General features: G+C 45.5%; 1 protein-coding gene across 1 annotated transcript in view; it reads right to left on the minus strand.

The window, feature by feature from the left end:
• The window catches only part of asic4a (acid-sensing (proton-gated) ion channel family member 4a), a gene marked incomplete at its 3' end in the record, with an annotated part of 159372 nt that overhangs the window by 9161 nt on the left and 130806 nt on the right, over positions 1-19405 (minus strand). Inside the window, exons 2-8 of the mRNA XM_083776763.1 lie at positions 13848-13992; positions 12605-12732; positions 11122-11275; positions 7109-7162; positions 3007-3160; positions 1187-1278; positions 535-614 (exon numbers count right to left, since the gene is read on the minus strand). Of these exons, the coding sequence (XP_083632889.1) occupies positions 535-614; positions 1187-1278; positions 3007-3160; positions 7109-7162; positions 11122-11275; positions 12605-12732; positions 13848-13992 (807 nt within the window). The remainder of the gene's footprint in view (positions 1-534; positions 615-1186; positions 1279-3006; positions 3161-7108; positions 7163-11121; positions 11276-12604; positions 12733-13847; positions 13993-19405) is intronic.

A 19405-nucleotide genomic window follows, 5' to 3' on the forward strand; every position in this document is an offset into this window, starting at 1 on the left:
ATATGTAAAACACATTTTCTATTATTACTCCTTCAGATTTTATCCAAATTTCACGCAAATCGCTACACATGATCTCCATAGTCATGTGATCAAGACAGGTTTGTTTGATTTATCATATTCCATCCTGATTTGCCACGATTGGCTCCTACAGTTTTCAGGAGTAGCCCGCTTTGTACAAATCGCCACAACTCCTCAACGCAGCGCCCCATTGCGATGAAACTGTGCACGCATATTCACACTAGGTTGAGGAAGAAATCCTGGTGGAGACCTGTGCCCAGAAGGGCACTTTTTCTAGTTTGAAATGTTTTGAAACTTGCACAAAATAGTGATAGATATGAATCAATAATTATATTGGGTGCGGTGCATCTGGCGTTGTCGAGTGTCTTTGCGAACACAATTGGCCTGTGTTCGGGATAGGGAAGCCGAGCAGGGAGATTTGTCCCTGCACGTACTCGCGCGCGTGCGTGCGTGCGTGCGTGTTTGTGTGTGTGTGTGTGTGTGTGTGTGTGTGTGTGGTTCAGAGAGGCCTTGTACCTCGTAGATATAATCCAATATTTCTAAGATTGTCAGGATGCTGGCTCCGATGAACAAGCCCATCTGGCCACCAATGTCACCTGTATAGGAAGAGGACAATCACAGCATAAAGGATGCTCACTTCAAGGCCAAGCGCAGTGAGTGTACACATACTAGCAATATTCTGACTGAAGCTGTTATCTTGTGAAGCTTGTAGACCAGGGGTCTTCACCGCACCAGTTCGGTTCCGTTCTAGATTCTTGGAAGGAAGGAACGTTGCTTTCAAGGAACTGGCCATTTTCTGGTTCCAGTTCCGAACCAACCAATACATTTTCAGTGGAAACACAACATGAAGTCTGAACTGGTTCAATATAAGGTGGGGGAAAACCAAACCTGTTCAACTCTGGTGGAAAAGTAGCCTGAGAGTGTACACAAATGGACCCATGGCCTAATGCATAACAATCTAATACTAATCCAGTTTTATTACATTGTTCCGTAATATTTTGCCACGCACACTCGGGCACACACACGTGCGCACGCGCACACGCACACGCACACACACACACACACACACACACACACACACACACACACACACACACACACACACACACACACACACACACACACACACACACACACACACACGGTACTTGCAGCCTATAGGGCATACCCAGTAGACCTGCTACATCATAGGCTTTCTTCTGCTCTATCGTTTCATAGTTCAGAGCTTCAAAGAAGATGTCCAACACCAGGAAGTTGTCTCTGGAAATAAAGAAAAACCAAGTGTTAGGTACAGTATGAACTTTATAGACCGGATGTTTTCCAGTGGTGGATAGTACTGTATTTAAGTACCCTTTTGAGTTATTTGTACTTACTACTTAAGGTATTTAAAATTTCCAATACTTTTACTTGTACTCCCTGACTATACTGTACACCTCGGATCTGAATATATATTGTACTTTTACTCCACTACATTTAATTGAAAGCTTTAGTTACTAGTTAGCCAACATCCACTTCAAACCTATATACATTTCGGCCATTTGAAAAAAACTGCCGATTTACAAGCTTGCTTGCAGACTGCTATTTTGGAAAGGTTTTTCAAATGTACATTCAAAAAAGTTTGAGAACCACTTGCTTTTTAAGACCGAAACAATAACGTCGCAAATCCATCGAAAGTTTATGTTCTTATAGTTTCATTCTGGCCCAAGCCACATCGCCATAATAAATCCAGGGTGATTACACTAAACACACACTATATTGTGTCATTTTCATGTCTGCAGTAAATTATGGTGATGGCACTGTCACGCCACCGGCAATTAACATACTACATACATCACCATAATGACTGTGAGATTATGGGGTGGATAACACGAGCTACAAAATGATCCCAGACAAACGATCCGTCACCGCGGGGAGTCACCGTAATGAACCCGAAAATGACCTGCCTGGACGACGTGGATGGAGAGACCGTACTAAAATTGTCACCGTCGGGACAGAAACCTCTTATGTCCATTTTCTAACTTTGAAATATTTTCCTGTAAATTAATGATCTACTTGATCATACCACAGCGTCACACGAAAGCATCAAAAGTCCAAAGAAGATACGCAAGCTCAAAACGTGACACGTAGCAACGCATTTTGTGAGATTGTATAGATCACCTAGTTTTGGTGTTGTTAACAGAAAAAAACGGTCCAAGTACAGAGCCAGCTAGATAAAGTATTCCTTTGGGGCAGAGGCCAGGTCAGGTCGGTTATTGTGGACCAGCAATGTGCTGCATGATTTGAGGCTCCTGCAAACTTTAAATGCCATATATATGAAAGATCGGACAGTGTTGATCACATGACTATAGGGATAATGTGTAAGTTTGGACAGAATGCCTGATGCAGTGGTGTAAAGTAACTAAGTGAATTTACTTATGTACTGTACTTAAGTACAATTTTGAGGTATTTGTACTTTACTTGTCTAGTATGTCAAATTTTCAGTACTTTTATTCCTACTCCTACTCGCGATGCAACGCATTGTGTGCTTGTAGATCGGCTATTTTCAACTTGAAATGGGACATTCTGCACAATGAATACTTTGTACTTTTTGGTACATTTTGATGCCGATACTTTTGTACTTTTACTCAACAAAATTTTAGGCTTGACTCACACCTTCGCATCTAACATACAACATTGATGCATGCTAGATGTATGAAATGGTTTGTTTACATCTTGTGTGCATTTCCAATGGAAGTCACATGGTTTTCGGCTGTGTTTCGACTGCCCCCCACTCCCTCATACAACACAAATGTTGTGTCAAACCATGTGACTCCCATTGGAAATGCATTGTGAGCTTGCATCAGTCAATAAGTCTCATACAACAAGCATACATCAATCTGTTGCGAAGGTGTGAGTCAGGCCTTACTTGTAAGTATTTTCTACATTGGAGTATTGATACTTTTACTTAAGCAAAACATTGGAGTACTTTTTCCACCACGTACTACTGACCTGATGTAGTCTTCTGACTTGTCGTACTTCCTGGAGAGGTAGCGTGCGGAGCCCTTGCTGGGGATCTTGACCATGGACAGCTCTTTGCCGTAGCGGGTCAGGTTGCACGGGGTCTCACAGGGACATGTGTCCCCCGTGCTCTTCTGGAGCAGGGCTGCAGAACCCAAGCAATTCAATTCAAAGGAGCTTTATTGGCATGAGAAAAATATGTTTACATTGCCAAAGCAAGTATCAAAATGTAAAAACAGTTGAAAATGGGGAACGTATATAATTTCACTCTGAAAACAGAGCTATGTCACATTGTGTCATGTTATACAGGGTATAAAGCTTTTTCTTTTGTACAAGTAGCAGCATTTTTTTCGCAGTCACATTAGGACAACTTGCAGCATTTTTTCTCCATTTAAATACTATACAAAAAATCACACCTGTGTGACGTGAGAGGTGCACCTGTACCGTGTGGGGGTTCTGCGGGGGGGTCCCTGCAACATCGAGACCCCCAGGGGGCCAGCCCGGTTCCGGCGAGCTGCCCCACGTCCGAAATGGATGAGAAATTACAGTTACTTTCCGTCTGGCTTATTAGCCATGCTAGGGGTCCCCGGGGGGTCCCCGCAACATACTCACCCCCAGGGACGCGCCCATGGGGGCGGCCCGGTTCCGGCGAGACTTCCTGCGTCCGAACGGTCGAGAAGTGACAGAGTTACCGTGTTGCCGCTTTCCGTGCTCGGACACGTACGTACACAATACACGTACACATACGGACACACATAGCTGCGTAATGGTCCTGGAGCGGAGGCACCGCTCAAAAACTCAGATTGAATGTGTTTAGGTAGCAGCTCTGTTTACATGTGCAGTAGGTCTAGCGGACGGTCTACTTGGTACAGATAGTAGTCCTTAGGGTGGTTGTACGGTTCCATTGGCTAACCTTTTGTCGTAACAGTTCACAAATCTTGCTACTGTGTTTGCACATTGTTGTATTTCTCCCAATAGTTATGGGACTCAGGACTTTTTTGTTGTTGGTCAGAACCACCACAACCGCAGTACAGTCATATTAGGAGGCAGAAACCTCTCATCTCCATAATATTGAAAATGTGTGTGTTTTACATACTACAGCGTAACGTCTAAAGCATCAAAAGTAGCAGATCTACAAGCTCGAAACACGGTGCGATTTCGAGCTTGTTGGACTGCTGCTTTTGCAATTTAAAAAAACATATGAGGTTTCCACCCGAAATGAATGACTAATGTTTCGAGCACAATGCACTTCCTCCATGACAGTCTGGCTAATAAGTCAGACTCATATCACACTGTCAATTGTTTTTGCCATGGCAGATTTGAGTCTGGCTTATTAGCCAGGCTAACTATGACAGGCTCCTGAGGTGACTTCATCTTGAACACAATATAGCAGTGGTTTTCAACCCTTTTCATATCAAGGTCCATTATTTATTCAGCATTTGAGACACGGACCACCATTTGATGAGATTTTGCCTCTCAGACCCCCAAAACTAAAGAATATTTTGTTGTTGGATACGATTTTGTCCAAAATTCTATGCTGTATCGAAATAACAATTATTCTTCATTCCCTGATTGTGTTCTTGTAAATTATGTAATGCAGATCTTTAACAATAATTTAACTCTTGAGAGACTAAAATTAAACCAAATTTAGTTTCATTTTACACTCGCAAGAGTTAAAGATCTATAAGCTGTCACAACCTGGAAGCACCTCAAGGACCACTGGTGGTCCCCGGACCACTGGTTGAAGTGCTTCAAGTGGTGTTCTATCTGCTTCCATGGAGGACTGCTACTTTTGTCTGAGGATCTGGTTTGCTGAATACGTTTTTTGAACTGGGAAAGCAGTTTTAATGGCATTTTTAACTGGGATTTTAGTGTTGGATATTCAGTCACTTCACTTTGTGCTGCACTGCAAGCTTTACTACTATTTTTTTAATCATTTTTGAAGAATCTTGAAAGTGTGAGAACTTATATACTAACTTAGAAGGCATTTGTGGAATGTGGAATCGGCCTCGGGTCTTGTGGGTTAAAAGGCATACAGACACACAGTATTGCTTTGTAGGCTTGTACTGTTTCCAAGGTTCAGTGAAAGCAGACAGTGAAATAAATACCTGCTACGGAATGAGATGCAATGCATTCATGTTGTGCCAATATGGAATGGAGACAAAATAGTCATTGTCGGGTGGGAAACAATATACTTTTCAGGAAATGGAGAAAGGAACCTGTGCTCCAAATGAACTGTATAGCTACTGTTTAGTAAGTGCTTGTTAATTTTTTTCATTGGTTAAATATGTTTACAACCCACACCAACCAACACTTAATCACTTAAAGTGGCACTTTTTTCTTTTTTTATGAATAAAAAGTGAGTATTTTAATATAATATAATTTACAGTCTGTGTGGTATGTATGTTAATTAAAGTATGTTGTTAATACAATATAACATGTACAATTTGGGGGGTTGTATTTTGCCTCCCTGCTCTTCTTTTGAGACATTTAGATTGTGTCAAAGGACATGTCTCTAGACACAGGATCCCTTGAGCAGCAGGCCAGATCTATTGGCTCAATGGTAAAAATGTCAGCACTTCAGGTTCAAAGAGGAAAATTACATGCAACAGAAAAATCCATCCAGCAAAAAATAGATGAGTTTGTAGATCAGCCATTTTTTTTACTTTAGTGTGACAATGTTGTCTGACAATGTAGGGAATTAAGTTATGAGGGAAAAAACACTAAAGATTTTGAAATATGGAGATGCAAGGTTTCTGCCCAAAAGCAACGGAACGCATTTATGCACATTCACACAGCAAGCTGACTTTCTTTTCGACATTAGTGTGACAATGTTGTCGGACAATGTAGGGAATTAAGTTATGAGGGAAAAACACTCAAAATATTGAAATATGGAGATGCAAGGTTTCTGCCCAAAAGCAACTAAACGCAATTATGCACATTCACACGGCGAGCTGAAAACAATGTTACACACACACACACACGTCAAGTGCACAAACACAGAAAACAGATTGTTTTCTGAATTCTCTCTTCAAAATCTAATTCCATTCAGTCCAAACAAAAGAGAGAAAAAACACTGATAACGACAATTAAAAACTGATGATTAATGGCTTTTACAACTCCTATAATTAGGCTATTTGTATGCAGGAGCAGGGCTGCATCTATTCTTGGGACTGACATGAGGGGGGGAAACCCACCACCCACCTATAATATATAAATTATAATTTAACTTATTACCTTTCACAAAGGCAGAAATTTATTCACCCCATTTCAATAGAGAATATAGATTTAAAAAAAGAATATGGACCTTTCTTGTTTGATATATCTAAGATTTCATTCGATCCGCCCATTAAATGGTCTCGGTGAACAAAAAAAGAACGAGATAATTAAATTTCTGCCTTATTTGCCCCGGTAGATGATAATTGTACATATTCCTCTACCCATGGAACTAATAAAGCATCTCTTTTTAGTGCCATCAAAATGCCTCGGCTCCTTTGTGCCGTTCTAATGGTGATGAGAATGAAGAGGGAAGAGAGGTCGGCTCGGCGGGTCGTGGGTTTCATGAGCGTTCATGAACAACGGGGGCCTAAATGGATGCCGTTACGTCGGGTAGAAACCTCATGTCTCAAAAAACTATTACTTTTCAGGATTCGAATTTTAAAAAGAAAATGCCGGTCTTGCAAGCTCGAAAGCTTGTCGAAAGCAAAGCTTTTGAGCTTTGTTTGTTTTGCTATTTTTGCGTGACACTGAAGCATGACAAAGTAGGGCTTTTTTTTTTTTTTACAAAAAAATAATAATAATACAAAGTTGGAGATGGATATAAGAGGTTCTGCCCGACGGCAACAATAAACGCAGTAATGGAAGCATCACTTTGTTTATTAAAAACACATTTGCAGTCTGATGGAAACAAGTGCATCCGCGTCGAGAGCTTGAATTGACACAATCACTATGAGGGGGAGAAAAGTAATCAAGCGAGCCCACCTGTGTGTGCGTTTACGTAATGTGGGTTATTTACTGATGGCATTGCCGTTTCATTTTCAATTTTCATAATGAGGAAAAAAGAAAATGAAGGAACGAAGAACCGTTGCCTTACCGAGCGCTTTGTCGACACACCTGATTTTACTGGGAGGGCAGATATCGGCGGTTCCTGGAAAGAGAGAGAGCAAAGTACACAGAGAATGAGTGTTGATCAATCAGGGGGACAAAATGATCAGCCATCCGTGTCTGCTGCCGGGGGGCTTATCAATCACTCATCTTGTCACTGTCAGGTGGAAACCTCGTAAGTGTATAGTCCAATACTGAAAAAGGGGAACCTGTGTTCCAATGGATCCAATGTAGTTAAAATGTAGTTAAAAAATATCTTGTTTTTCGTTAGCTTTTCAGTGTTCCAGTTCCAATTTTGTCTGCTCATTTCTTTGTATATCATCACCTCCAATCTTACTTGTTTAATCTGTATCCTGAATTCCTGACTGAGTTCTCTATCCTGATTGGATAAAATTGGTCGCATTTTCAGTTTATTATAGCGTTGGAGAAACAGGGAGACTTCTGTTACATTTACCCTCAACCACTTAAATTTGCACTTCATATATTTAAAAAAAGTCCATACATATACATGGCAATACAATATGGATATACATGGTTTCTGCCCGACAGCATTGATTATTCTCCAAACGAAGGCTGAAGGAGATGAGTTTCATCCACAGTGACGCAGGTCGTCTCAGCGTCTGATTGCATTGAGAAATGGAGCATGCTGCTGGACTGGCTCCACCCCCAAAGGCAACATTTAGAAAGTCTTTAAAAACCAATCAATGCCTCACCTGGTTGCAGACAAACATGTCAGGCTGGGGGGTGGGGTGGGGTGGGGGGGATAATGACATGTTTTTAAAGTATTTATTCATATGGTTCAATTGATTGAGGGGAGGGAGGGAGTGTGTTTAGAAACAGAGACAGCAAGAAAAATTAAAAGTTCATGTTTTTTCTTCCAGGGACCGGTACTGCTCCTCTTCAATTTGTGAAATTAAATATTTATTAGGAGACATTACGGTCGGCACGCAGGGGAACAAAAGGTTTAATTATGGTGAGACTGAGATGTGAGATATCATGGGCTGCGGCGCTATTCTTTCAGTGGAGATCTCAATGGAGACAGGTTCACTGTTTTTTCGAGTGAAGATGAATCTGTCAGACATTGGACTGATTCATCATCTGAAGAAACCCAGTAACATGGTGCTCGAAGACTAAAGCGTTATCATTTTTGTAATTGTCTTGGCTGTGGAGTCATTTATAGCGCATGATTTATGCCAGTGATTTCTAAAACTTTTTAATTTCAAGGACCCCGGTTTGATATGCATTAGGCCACAAACCCAAATTTGAGGTGACCCTGACTTTCATCAAATGTTAATTTGACTCTGAAAGCTAATGGTACAGGTCCATTATGGTTCCCAACTATCTGTTCCATTTAGCTGGGATCCCCTCAACGACTGTTGATTTTGCTCTCCGACCGTAATCTCATATCGTTGCTGTTTGGGCATAAACCCCTTATCTCCATTTTGAGCTTGTAGATCTACTACTTTTGTTTTGTTTTGGACAGAGACGATCTGATATTTATTTTTATGTATATCTTTCACCTGCTGAATGGAAATGAGTTGACTGTCTCTGAAAACACATTTTGAGATGCATGCACCTGGAGGAAGGAAGAGAATCATAAACATCAACGTTTGCACTAACTTTTTAGAAAGATAAACTCAAATGGCATAACAACTCACTCTGTTTCGAAGGAAAATGGGCCTCATGTTCACATGCTAGAAAGAAGAAAATATATATTTTCTTCCTCCATCTATTGTCTTTATGCTAACAGTTTTTGTTTGTTGATGAACTTGTTAGGCCTTCATCTGCTGAACTGTTCTCTGCCTCCTCCTGTGTCTTCCTTTTTTTTTCTTCTTACATTTTTATCCCACAATTACCCATGTTTCACCCGTTGCCAATTGCCTAACCCTAAACTGTAATCCTGGGCACCACTCTCCCTCTGTCAACCTACGGAGAGCCCCGAACTGAGCTCAAGCTTTCTTCAATGCATGAGCAGACTGCTTCTTATCACCTGACAGGGGGGATTTCCCCCGGTAGGACGTAGCGCGTGGAAGGAATTATTATTCCAACCAGTTCTTTGACCCTCCATCAGCACAGGGGGAGGCAGTATAGAGCCCAGGATCGTTTGTGAGGGTACCTACCCTACGGCTACGGGACACAGGGAGAACATGTGAGGGTACCTACCCTACGGCTACGGGACACAGGGAGAACATGTGAGGGTACCTACCCTACGGCTACGGGACACAGGGAGAACATGTGAGGGTACCTACCCTACGGCTACGGGACACAGGGAGAACATGTGAGGGTACCTACCCTACGGCTACGGGACACAGGGAGAACATGTGAGGGTACCTACCCTACGGCTACGGGACACAGGGAGAACATGTGAGGGTACCTACCCTACGGCTACGGGACAGAGGGAGAACATGTGAGGGTACCTACCCTACGGCTACGGGACACAGGGAGAACATGTGAGGGTACCTACCCTACGGCTACGGGACACAGGGAGAACATGAGGGTACATGAGGGTACCTACCGTACGGCTACGGGACACAGGGAGAAAATGCAAACTCCACACAGAAAGGCCATTTTGGCAAGCGGGGTGCTGAGGATGCGGAGGAGAGAACAGCCCCCAGATTCCTGGCAGGAATCGAATCCGGGACCTTCTAGCTGTGAGGCGACAGTGCTACGAACTGTGACACCATGCCCCATTTCTTCCTAATTTAACCATGCGATGGTGATGGGTGATAATGTGTTGGGAGCATGTAGGTCGGCTATTCTTACTGTTCACCACTGCCAAATACCCAGTGATGTTTAATTGTTTGATGACAATACAGACACTTCTGTATTGTCATATATAATTGAAATCACCTTTTAATATATTACTCTGTTCAAATTTTACCAAGGCCCTTAATGGCACACACTGGAACTAATTGTGTTAACATTTTAAACGCAACAGTACTATTGTAATTAACCATTTAATCATTTCACAATTAAAACGAGAGCGAATGATGAGATTATAGACATACCTGGCATTAGGGCTGTCACGATCATGAAATTGATGTTGACGATTGTCATATAATACATATTGCGATTAACGAACATATAAAATATTGCACAGCTGGCAGACATGACTAATGACTTAAATACTACAAAGACATGTGTAAATAGCAAATCTACAACCTCAACGGTTACGTGTCACATCGCGGCATGTTGTGAGCCTTGTAGATATGCAAGATATGCTTGCTATTTCCACAATTTATTTTATTTTTGTACATAATTCAACATGGAAAACGATTATAATAATTGTTTAAACATTAACCATTATGTTAAAAAAGAAACCCAAAAAACTGCAAGTAGCAGATCGACAATCTCAAAACGCTTTGTGCCACATTTCGAGCTTGTGGATCTGCTACTTAAAAAAAGGGAAAAAAATTATCCCACAATTTTGCAACCCATTTTTCACCCAGTGTCAATTATCTAATCCTGGGCGCTACACTTCCTCTGCCAACCTGGGGGGGCAGCGGACTGACCTCATGCTTCCTTCTATGCATGAGGAGTCCAAGCTGTTTCTTTTCACCTGACAGGGGACAGTTTCCCCAGCTGGACGTACAGTATAGCGAGGGGAAGGAACACGTTATTCCGACCAGTTCCTTTCCCCTCCATCAGGCTAGCCAGGGGGAGGTATTATAGAGACCAGGACTTTTTTGTGAGGACTTACGCTATGGGACGGAACATGGGGAGAACATACAAACTCCACACAGAAAGGCCCTTTCACTAACCCTGCCTCGGGTATGGGCACTGATGACGCGGAGGAGAGAACACGCCCACAGCGACCCCAGCGGGAATCGAACCCAGGACCTTCTAGCTGTGAGACGACAGCACTACCGACTGTGCCACCGTGCCCCCTGGATCTGCTACATTTGATGCTTTTGTGTGATGCTGCAGTATGATCAAGTAGGGCGTGGAGTTAGAATGTGGAGATAAGAGGCAGCAACATCAACAAATTGCTTCAAGCCTCACCCGGCATGTGGACCATCCTGCAGCTGCACTCTTCAACCACCTGGCGGGTCTCGCAGCCCAGGCGGCACGCGCTGATGCTGTAGGTGTCGTAGCCGGGGATCATCTGCTCGTTGCTGGAGCGGCAGTTCCCCCAGGGCTGGGGCAGGTAGGTCAGCTACATGCACACGCCCAAGTGCACACGCACACACGCACGCACGCGCGTGCACACACAGAGAGAGAGAGAGAGAGATCACCCCTGGCCTGTAGTGCCTAGAGGAGAGGGGAGCTCCCCCTCCCTCTCAACAAGGTGAGCCTGTAATTTACAACACTATAGCTTAGTTCTTAAACCTTTTCATGTCAAGGACCCCCAAATTGATATGTATTTGGCCGCAGATCCCCATCTTTTGCCAGAGACCTCCCCAGAAGACAAGCTTTGTGAGAAAATAAAATACAAAAATCCAGATTATTCAACATATCCGAGGCGTGCTCTTCTTCTGAAATACTATGGTCACTCACAGGTTGCGGAAGAGCGCCCTCTAGCGTAAACCACTGAAAATGCCACAAACGTGTCAATGGTGGTCGAGGCTTTGACGTTTTTTTACATTTTCTTTTTCTCTTTCTTTGGTTAAAATAAGTGTAAAATAGCTCTATATTCTGATAATCAGTAATCATTACTATAAACATTAAAGCAGGGGTTTTCAACTGATTATGAACTAGGGACCACCAACCTGACTAAGAATCAACCACTGTTGTGTTGGGAGGGGGGATATGGGGAAAAGGTTGACATTAAATAATGATTGTAAAGGGATTCATTTAATTTGTTAATTCGAGGTGAATGAAAACAAGCCCTTTGCAGTCATTCATTTTATGCTACTGGTCCAGCTCTAAAAAAGATTGAGAACCACTCAGGGATTCTAATTCCCTCTTCTGTGGAAGTTCTTGACGTACGACTTTCCAGTAACTGACAACATTGACTCGCGGTGTCATCATAATGTCACCAGGTATTACAAAATAAATGTGATCTAGAGCAGTGGTTCCGAGGACCGAGGACCCCCATGGGTTCTTGAGGGAGTTCCAGCGGGTCCCCAGATAAATAGTTTGTAACCAAATGGACCTTTATGGGTCTGTAAAAATAAATGTGATCTAGACGAGAGCAGTGGTTCCTAAACCTTTTAGCTCGAGACCCAAATGAGACATTAATATGTTTGCCCGGGACCCACTAGTGAAAATAGCAGATCCAAGCTTTACTAGGCTACTTTTGATTTATATAAATTATTAGATGATTACATTTTATTCATGAAATACTTTTGAAACATAATTGGTTTGTAACTGATGAACAATTTTTTAAGTTTTATTTTTTTATTTTTTTAAGAGAGGGATATTTACTTGCGACCCATAGAAATTGGTCCAGTGATCCACACTTGGGGGCTCCTGACCCCAATGTTTGGGGAAACAGTGATCTAGACTAGAGGCTAGTGTTCTGATGAGGAGGAGGAGGACCTACCCTCTGCTCCTGACAGGAGACAAAGGTCTGGAAGCCCGGGGAGACACCGAAGCCCAGCTGGTGGATGTACGGAGGCTCGTCCTGACTGTGGATCTGAACCCTGATGCCGGCCTCCAGGGACGTCTCATCTTCCAGGATGAAAAGGGGGGGGACGGGGGGGACGGACGGACGGACAGACAACAGAGGGTGTTCAGCCAGCGCTCTCCTCTGACAGCCCTCAGAGAGCAGGTTGACGCTAATTGCAGACAATGTAACAACAGTCACGGTCCGACGAATGCAAGACGGCATGCAGGGATGAATGATGATAATAATGATCACAGGGAAATTATGAAAGCCTGCATGGGCAGAATAATGTCATCAAGGGTCATTTTTGTTGTATAAAGGAATCAAAAGATATACGTGTGCGTGTGTGTGTGTGTGTGTGTGTGTGTGTGTGTGTGCGTGCGTGCGTGCGTGCGTGCGTGCGTGCGTGCGTGCGTGTGTGCGAGTGACGAGTGTACACAGAGTAATCCGTTGCTGTCGGGTGGAAACCATTATGTCCAAAACTGTTACTTTATAAGAAAAACACGATCGGCTATTTTTGCTAACTTTGTGTCTGTGTGACACTATAGAGTAGTATGTTGGAGTAGGGCATTACTTTACAAAAATATATATATATATGGAGATGTGACCTTTTTGACCGACAGCAACTACAGTGTATATACTGTATACTGTGTATATACACACGTACGCACACACAAGTCACAGGTGGGAGTGGCTCAGGGGTAGAGTGACTGGTAGATCAGCTGTATGGGAACCGTGAGGTTCCTATAGTTCGATCCCAGGCTCACCCAGAGTTAGTATCCAAGTGTCCTTGAGCAAGACTCTGAACCCCTAATTGCTCCCGGTGTGCAGGTTATTGCCTTGCATGGTTTCCTATGCCATCGGTGTGTGAATGGGTGAATGTAATGCACAATCTATGTAAAGCGCCTTGGATAATGTTGCTATATAAATGCACCATTTACACACACACACACACACACACACACACACACACACACACACACCAATATAAAGTGATGACTTTATATTGTGGGGGAGTAGTGTTGTGATAAATGTCATCATGTATGTAATGTATGTATGTGTTCCAGGGATGGGGGATGGAGGGAGGTATTGTTGGACTTAAACCTCCAGAGATGCAGCGCAGGGCTGTGTGACATTAGATAGGATTGTGTGGGACAAATAGGTTTGCGTGTGGCTTTACTTGTCTCTCTCCAGATGGGTAGATATTCATCCTGCTGGATATCCAGCATGATCTCCAGGCCATTTCCCATCCCGCCCTGCTTGCTCTTCCTGGACGTGCTCTTGTTGCCGTTGAACGTGTAGCATTTCCCATAGCGGGTGTAGACCTGCGTGGGCGAGAGAGAGAGATAGATTTCCATCAAGGGAGGAAGAAGAGAGGGGACGGGGCACGTCGTCGGCACGATGAAAACATGACAATGTCCATCATTCCCGTGCCGTGATGGGAATCGTATATTCGCCCAGCGACGGTGAAATGAAGCTGGAGATACCAGAGCGGAAAATAAACAACACAGGCCACGGCTGAGCTGTGGCTTGTAACTGCTTTTTCATTGAATATCTGTTCCCCCAAAACCTCCACGTCCATCTAGGATGATGGATTATTTTATGTGTGCACACACACATGCATGCACGCACGCACGCACACGCACGCACGCAAAAAAGACGTACACAATTTTCTTTTTTTAATATTAAAAACACTTTATATAATAAAAATCACACACGTGTGAACTGAGTGGTGCAATTCCCCCCCCCCCCCCCCCCCCCCCTCTCTCTCTCTCTCTCTCTCTCATTAGAGACAATACCCCTCTCACTGTTTCTGGCGCCCCCTACTGCTATTATTAAGTCACATACTCGTGCTCTCACAGACAGACAAACACACACACACACAGACACACACACAAACAGGTACAAGGACATTGCAAGCTGGTTGTAGGAGTGGTTGCACCACTCAATAACAAAAAAGAGAAACAAAATTACTAAAAAAATCTTTACAAAAAGAAAGAAATAGCTCTGTGTGTGTATGTGTGTGCCCGACTGCCACAACAGCTGCGTTCGCTTCCCGCGTTCACGCATCTTACTTGTATATAAAAAATCACACCAGTGTGAACCGAGTGGTGCAACTCCCGTCTATTGGTTCTCTGTCTCGTTCCAATTTGTATCGTTCCAATTTCTTCTCTGTATCGTTCCAATTTCTTCTCTGTATCGTTCCAATTTCTTCTCTGTATCGTTCCAATTTATTCTCTGTATCGTTCCAATTTATTCTCTGTATCGTTTGCGTCCAGCAGGTGGCAGCCATGTCACATACTTCTCTCGTTCCAATTTCACACATGCGCACACCACTCATGCTCATAGTTACAGGTACACAGGTACACAGGTACACGGACATTGCAAGCTGGATGTAGGAGTGGTTGCACCACTCAAAAATAATATCTCCACTTAGTTGTTAGTTGCTATCCCCTCCTACAGTACATCGATTTGGAGAGACACAGTTTATTGTCAAAAAGGAGAAAATGAATGAACACCCGTAGACCTATAGCCACCACCACGTAAAGCCCCACTGCAACCACAAGCCAAGCCAGCCAATAGTCAGGCAGCGTGTGCAATGGCTCGTACACGATATTTGCTCCGATTATGCTGTCGGGGAAAAATGTTGGTGCTCGCCGACAAAACTCCCGATATGATGCAAGATCAGGCTTTGATCGCCGAGGTTTTGCTCGCTGTGTGTGAAAGGCTCTGTGAGAAGATATAGCGCAGATAAAAGCGCTCGCCGACGCCTTCCCGACCATTTCTGAATATCTAGCAGGTTTGATATTTGGCTCTCTCGCCGACTGGACAAAATCATACAGTATGAACTGGATTGCGACTGCACATGCACCGGGAAGGCCATATTACAGCTAATGAGAGTGAGAGCACAGGACACTGTGCTGTCTGTCTGTCTGTCTGTCGCATAGATGATCAGATGATAATATATATAGGCCTAACCTTTATTCCTTGCTGGGTAAATCGTTGTGTCATACATATTGGTACATATTGGTCATACATGTTAGCCCAACATTGCTGTTATATAGTCTATAAAGCCAACACATTTCACTTGAATAATGTTGATAAAATCGCATCGGAATCAACAGTGCAGAGCAAACTTTTGGACCTTGTGCGTGTGCGTGTGTATGTGTGTGTGTGTGTGTGTGTGTATATGGAGAGATACACAGAGTTATTTAATGAAAATCAAGATTGAATGCTCTGTCTCACACGTAGGCTATACGATATCAAAAACATTTCGCCCTGTGTAGCCTGGCTATTCCTGTGGGTGGCGTGCACGCAGAGAGAGAAAGAGAGAGAGAGGTGTCCTGTGTCAGTTGTGCGCTTGTATCACGGCAGCCTGCACGTGCGTGAGATGTCAAAATGAATTGGAATAAAAACAAATGATGTAGCCTATATGTACCGGGTCTGGATCACATCTTGGTGAACTGTGATGCACAAGCACATCACATGACGCTGTGATGCCTAGTCGGCTATCAAGCGTTTTGTTAAGACTGAGTTGTGTTCTGAACCCAAATGCAACCACTCAGGAGACAGGAAGACAATTAAGCACTTTATTGTCCAAATTGAGCAGGATAATGATAATGTATAGTTATATATATAAATCCATATAAATACATAAATACTCTTATCATATAAATAGGTAGATATGTATCTATGAGGATATATATAATATAAAGCTATACTTAGGGGAAATCCAAGAGAGTAGTCGGGGGCGAGCTTGTAGATCGGCAGCCAAACAAACAGTCCATGAACAAGGTGGTGACGAGATCCAGGCGTGGCACGGCAGAATAGCCAGGTCAGGCGTTTCTATGGGAAGATCTGGCGAGGAGTGGAGGGAAGGCAGGGTTCTTGAAGACTCTGGTGATCAAGGTAGAATGGAAACAGGTGTGCAGTGCCACACCCAGGCAGCTCGTCAGAGGGGGAGGGGAACACAGAGGTGGACCTGACTAGGTGGAAGAGTGGTGATGGCGCAGTGGGTTGTGCCCAGGAACACCAGAAGTGGAAGGTTGGGGTGGAGGGTTCGAACCCGGGTTCGAAACCGTAACAGGACCCCCCCCTCTACGGGAGCCTCCTGGCGACCTGCCAGGCGCATCAGGATTGTCTCGGTAGAACTGGTGCAGGAGCTCGGGATCCATGATGAGTTTCCGGGAAACCCAACAGCGCTCCTCCAGCCCATACCCCTCCCAGTCGACGAGGTATTGGAATCCACGACCCCGGCGGCGCACCTTGAGGAGCCGCCGCACCGTCCACTGCGGATGCCCGTCGACCATCTGTGGGGGTGGGGGGGTAGGGGGTGGAGGTGTCAAGGGGCATGAGGAGACAGGCTTTATCTTGGAGACGTGGAAGACTGGATGGACCCGCTGCATGGAGGAGGGGAGTCGGAGGCGCACTGCAACCGGATTCACAATGTGCTCAATAGGGAATGGTCCTAGAAACCGGGGCGCCAGCTTCCGGGACTCCACCTGCAGCGGCAGGTCAGAGGATGAGAGATACACCTGCTGACCCACTCTGTACTGCGGGGCCTTGGTGCGCCGACGGTTGGCTCCACGGCAAGCACGGGTGTTGGACCTCAGTAGAGCTGCATGGACAGTCTTCCACACTCTGCGATTACGTCGAAGATGGGCTTGAACTGAAGGGACTGCAACCTCAGCCTCCTGGGCCGGAAACAGGGGGGGCTGGTACCCTAGGTAGCATTCAAAGGGTGACATACCGGTGGCAGCGCTGACGTGGGTGTTCAATGAGTATTCAACCCAGGGCAGGTCCTTACTCCAGGAGGACGGATGGAGAGCAGAGGCGCATCGGAGGGCCCCTTCCAGACTTTGATTGGCCCGCTCTGCTTGTCCGTTTGACTGGGGGTGATATCCAGAGGAGAGGCTGATGGTGGCACCGATACCCTTACAGAAAGCCCTCCAGGCCTGGGAGGTGAACTGGGGGCCACGGTCACTGACGATGTCCGCTGGGAGTCCATGAAGGCGGTAAACGTGTTCCATCAGCAACTCCGCCGTCTCCTTGGAAGAAGGGAGCTTAGGGAGAGCTATCAGGTGCACAGCCTTGGAGAAACGGTCTACCACCGTGAGGATAACGGTGTTGCCCATGGAGGGGGGAAGACCGGTGACGAAATCCAAAGCGATATGCGACCAAGGACGACCAGGGACGGGAAGGGGATGCAAGAGACCAGCAGGGGACTGATGGGATGACTTGCCTCGAGCGCACACCGTGCAGGCGGTGACAAAACTCCGGACATCTGCCGCCAAAGTAGACCACCAGAACCGCCGGCGTACGAAGGAGAGGGTGCGGTTGACTCCTGGATGACAAGCCACCCGGCTGGCATGGCACCACTGGAGGACCTGGGATCGGGCGGCATCAGGAACGTACAGTCGGTTTGGGGGTCCAGTTCCTGGGTCAGGTTGCGTGCGCTGAGCTCTCCTGACTGCTGCCTCCAGACTAGTGGTGATCACTCCAATCACTTGGGAAGCGGGGAGAATGGTGTCCGGGGTAATGGGAACTCTCTCCGCTGAGTGAATCCGAGACAGTGCGTCAGCCTTTGCGTTCTTGGAACCTGGCCGGTACGTCAGAGTGAAGTTGAACCGGCCGAGGAATAGGGCCCAGCGTGCCTGACGAGAGTTCAGCCGCCTGGCCGACCGGATGTAAGTGAGATTCTTGTGGTCGGACCAGACAATGCTGGGATGCTCTGCACCCTCCAACCAGTGGCGCCACTCCTCGAAGGCCTCCACAACAGCCAGGAGCTCCCTGTTGCCGATGTCGTAATTCTCCTCAGCCGGGGTGAACCGGCGAGACAAGAAAGCACAGGGATGCAATCTCTCATCTGAGTTAGACTGTTGTGAGAGAACTGCCCCAATGCCAGTGTCAGAGGCATCCACCTCCACTACAAAGGGCTTGGAGGGATCAGGGTGGAGCAGGATGGGTGCAGATGTGAATCGTCTCTTAAGGGCGTCGAAGGCGGCGCTGGCTGCAGGTGTCCAGGCAAAAGGACGCAGAGGCGACGTAAGAGCAGTGAGGGGGGCTGCCACCTTGCTGTAGCCTCGAATGAAGCAACGATAAAAGTTTGAAAAGCCCAAAAAACTCTGTAGCTGCTTCCTGTTGGCCGGTTGGGGCCACTCAACAACAGTCTGGACCTTCCGTGGGTCCGGCCGAGTCTGCCCACCCTCTATGATGAATCCCAGAAACTCCACTGAGGGAGCATGGAAGGTGCACTTCTCGGCCTTGATGAAGAGGCGGTTCTCCAAGAGGCGCTGGATGACTTGACGGACGTGTTGGACGTGTTCCTCAGCACTCCTGGAGAAAATCAGGATGTCGTCGAGGTAGAGAACTACAAAGATATCCAGCATGTCCCTCAGTACGTCGTTCATCAATGCTTGAAAAACTGCGGGGGCGTTGGTAAGGCCGAAAGGCATGACGAGATATTCATAATGCCCCCGCGGAGTCTTGAACGCAGTCTTGAACTCATCCCCCTCGCGTATCCGAACGAGATGGTAGGCATTCTGGAGGTCCAACTTCGTGAAGATGGTAGCACCCTGCAGAGGTTCGAAGTTGGAACTGATGAGGGGGAGAGGGGAGAGGGTACTTGTTCTTGACCGTGATCTTGTTAAGTTCTCTGTAGTCGATACACGGCCTGAGGTCTCCGCCCTTCTTCTTGACAAAGAAGAAGCCAGCTGCCATCGGGGACCGAGAAGGACG

Source organism: Protomyctophum parallelum (assembly GCF_964188405.1).
Source record: "Protomyctophum parallelum genome assembly, chromosome: 11".
Taxonomy (NCBI): Eukaryota; Metazoa; Chordata; class Actinopteri; order Myctophiformes; family Myctophidae; genus Protomyctophum; species Protomyctophum parallelum.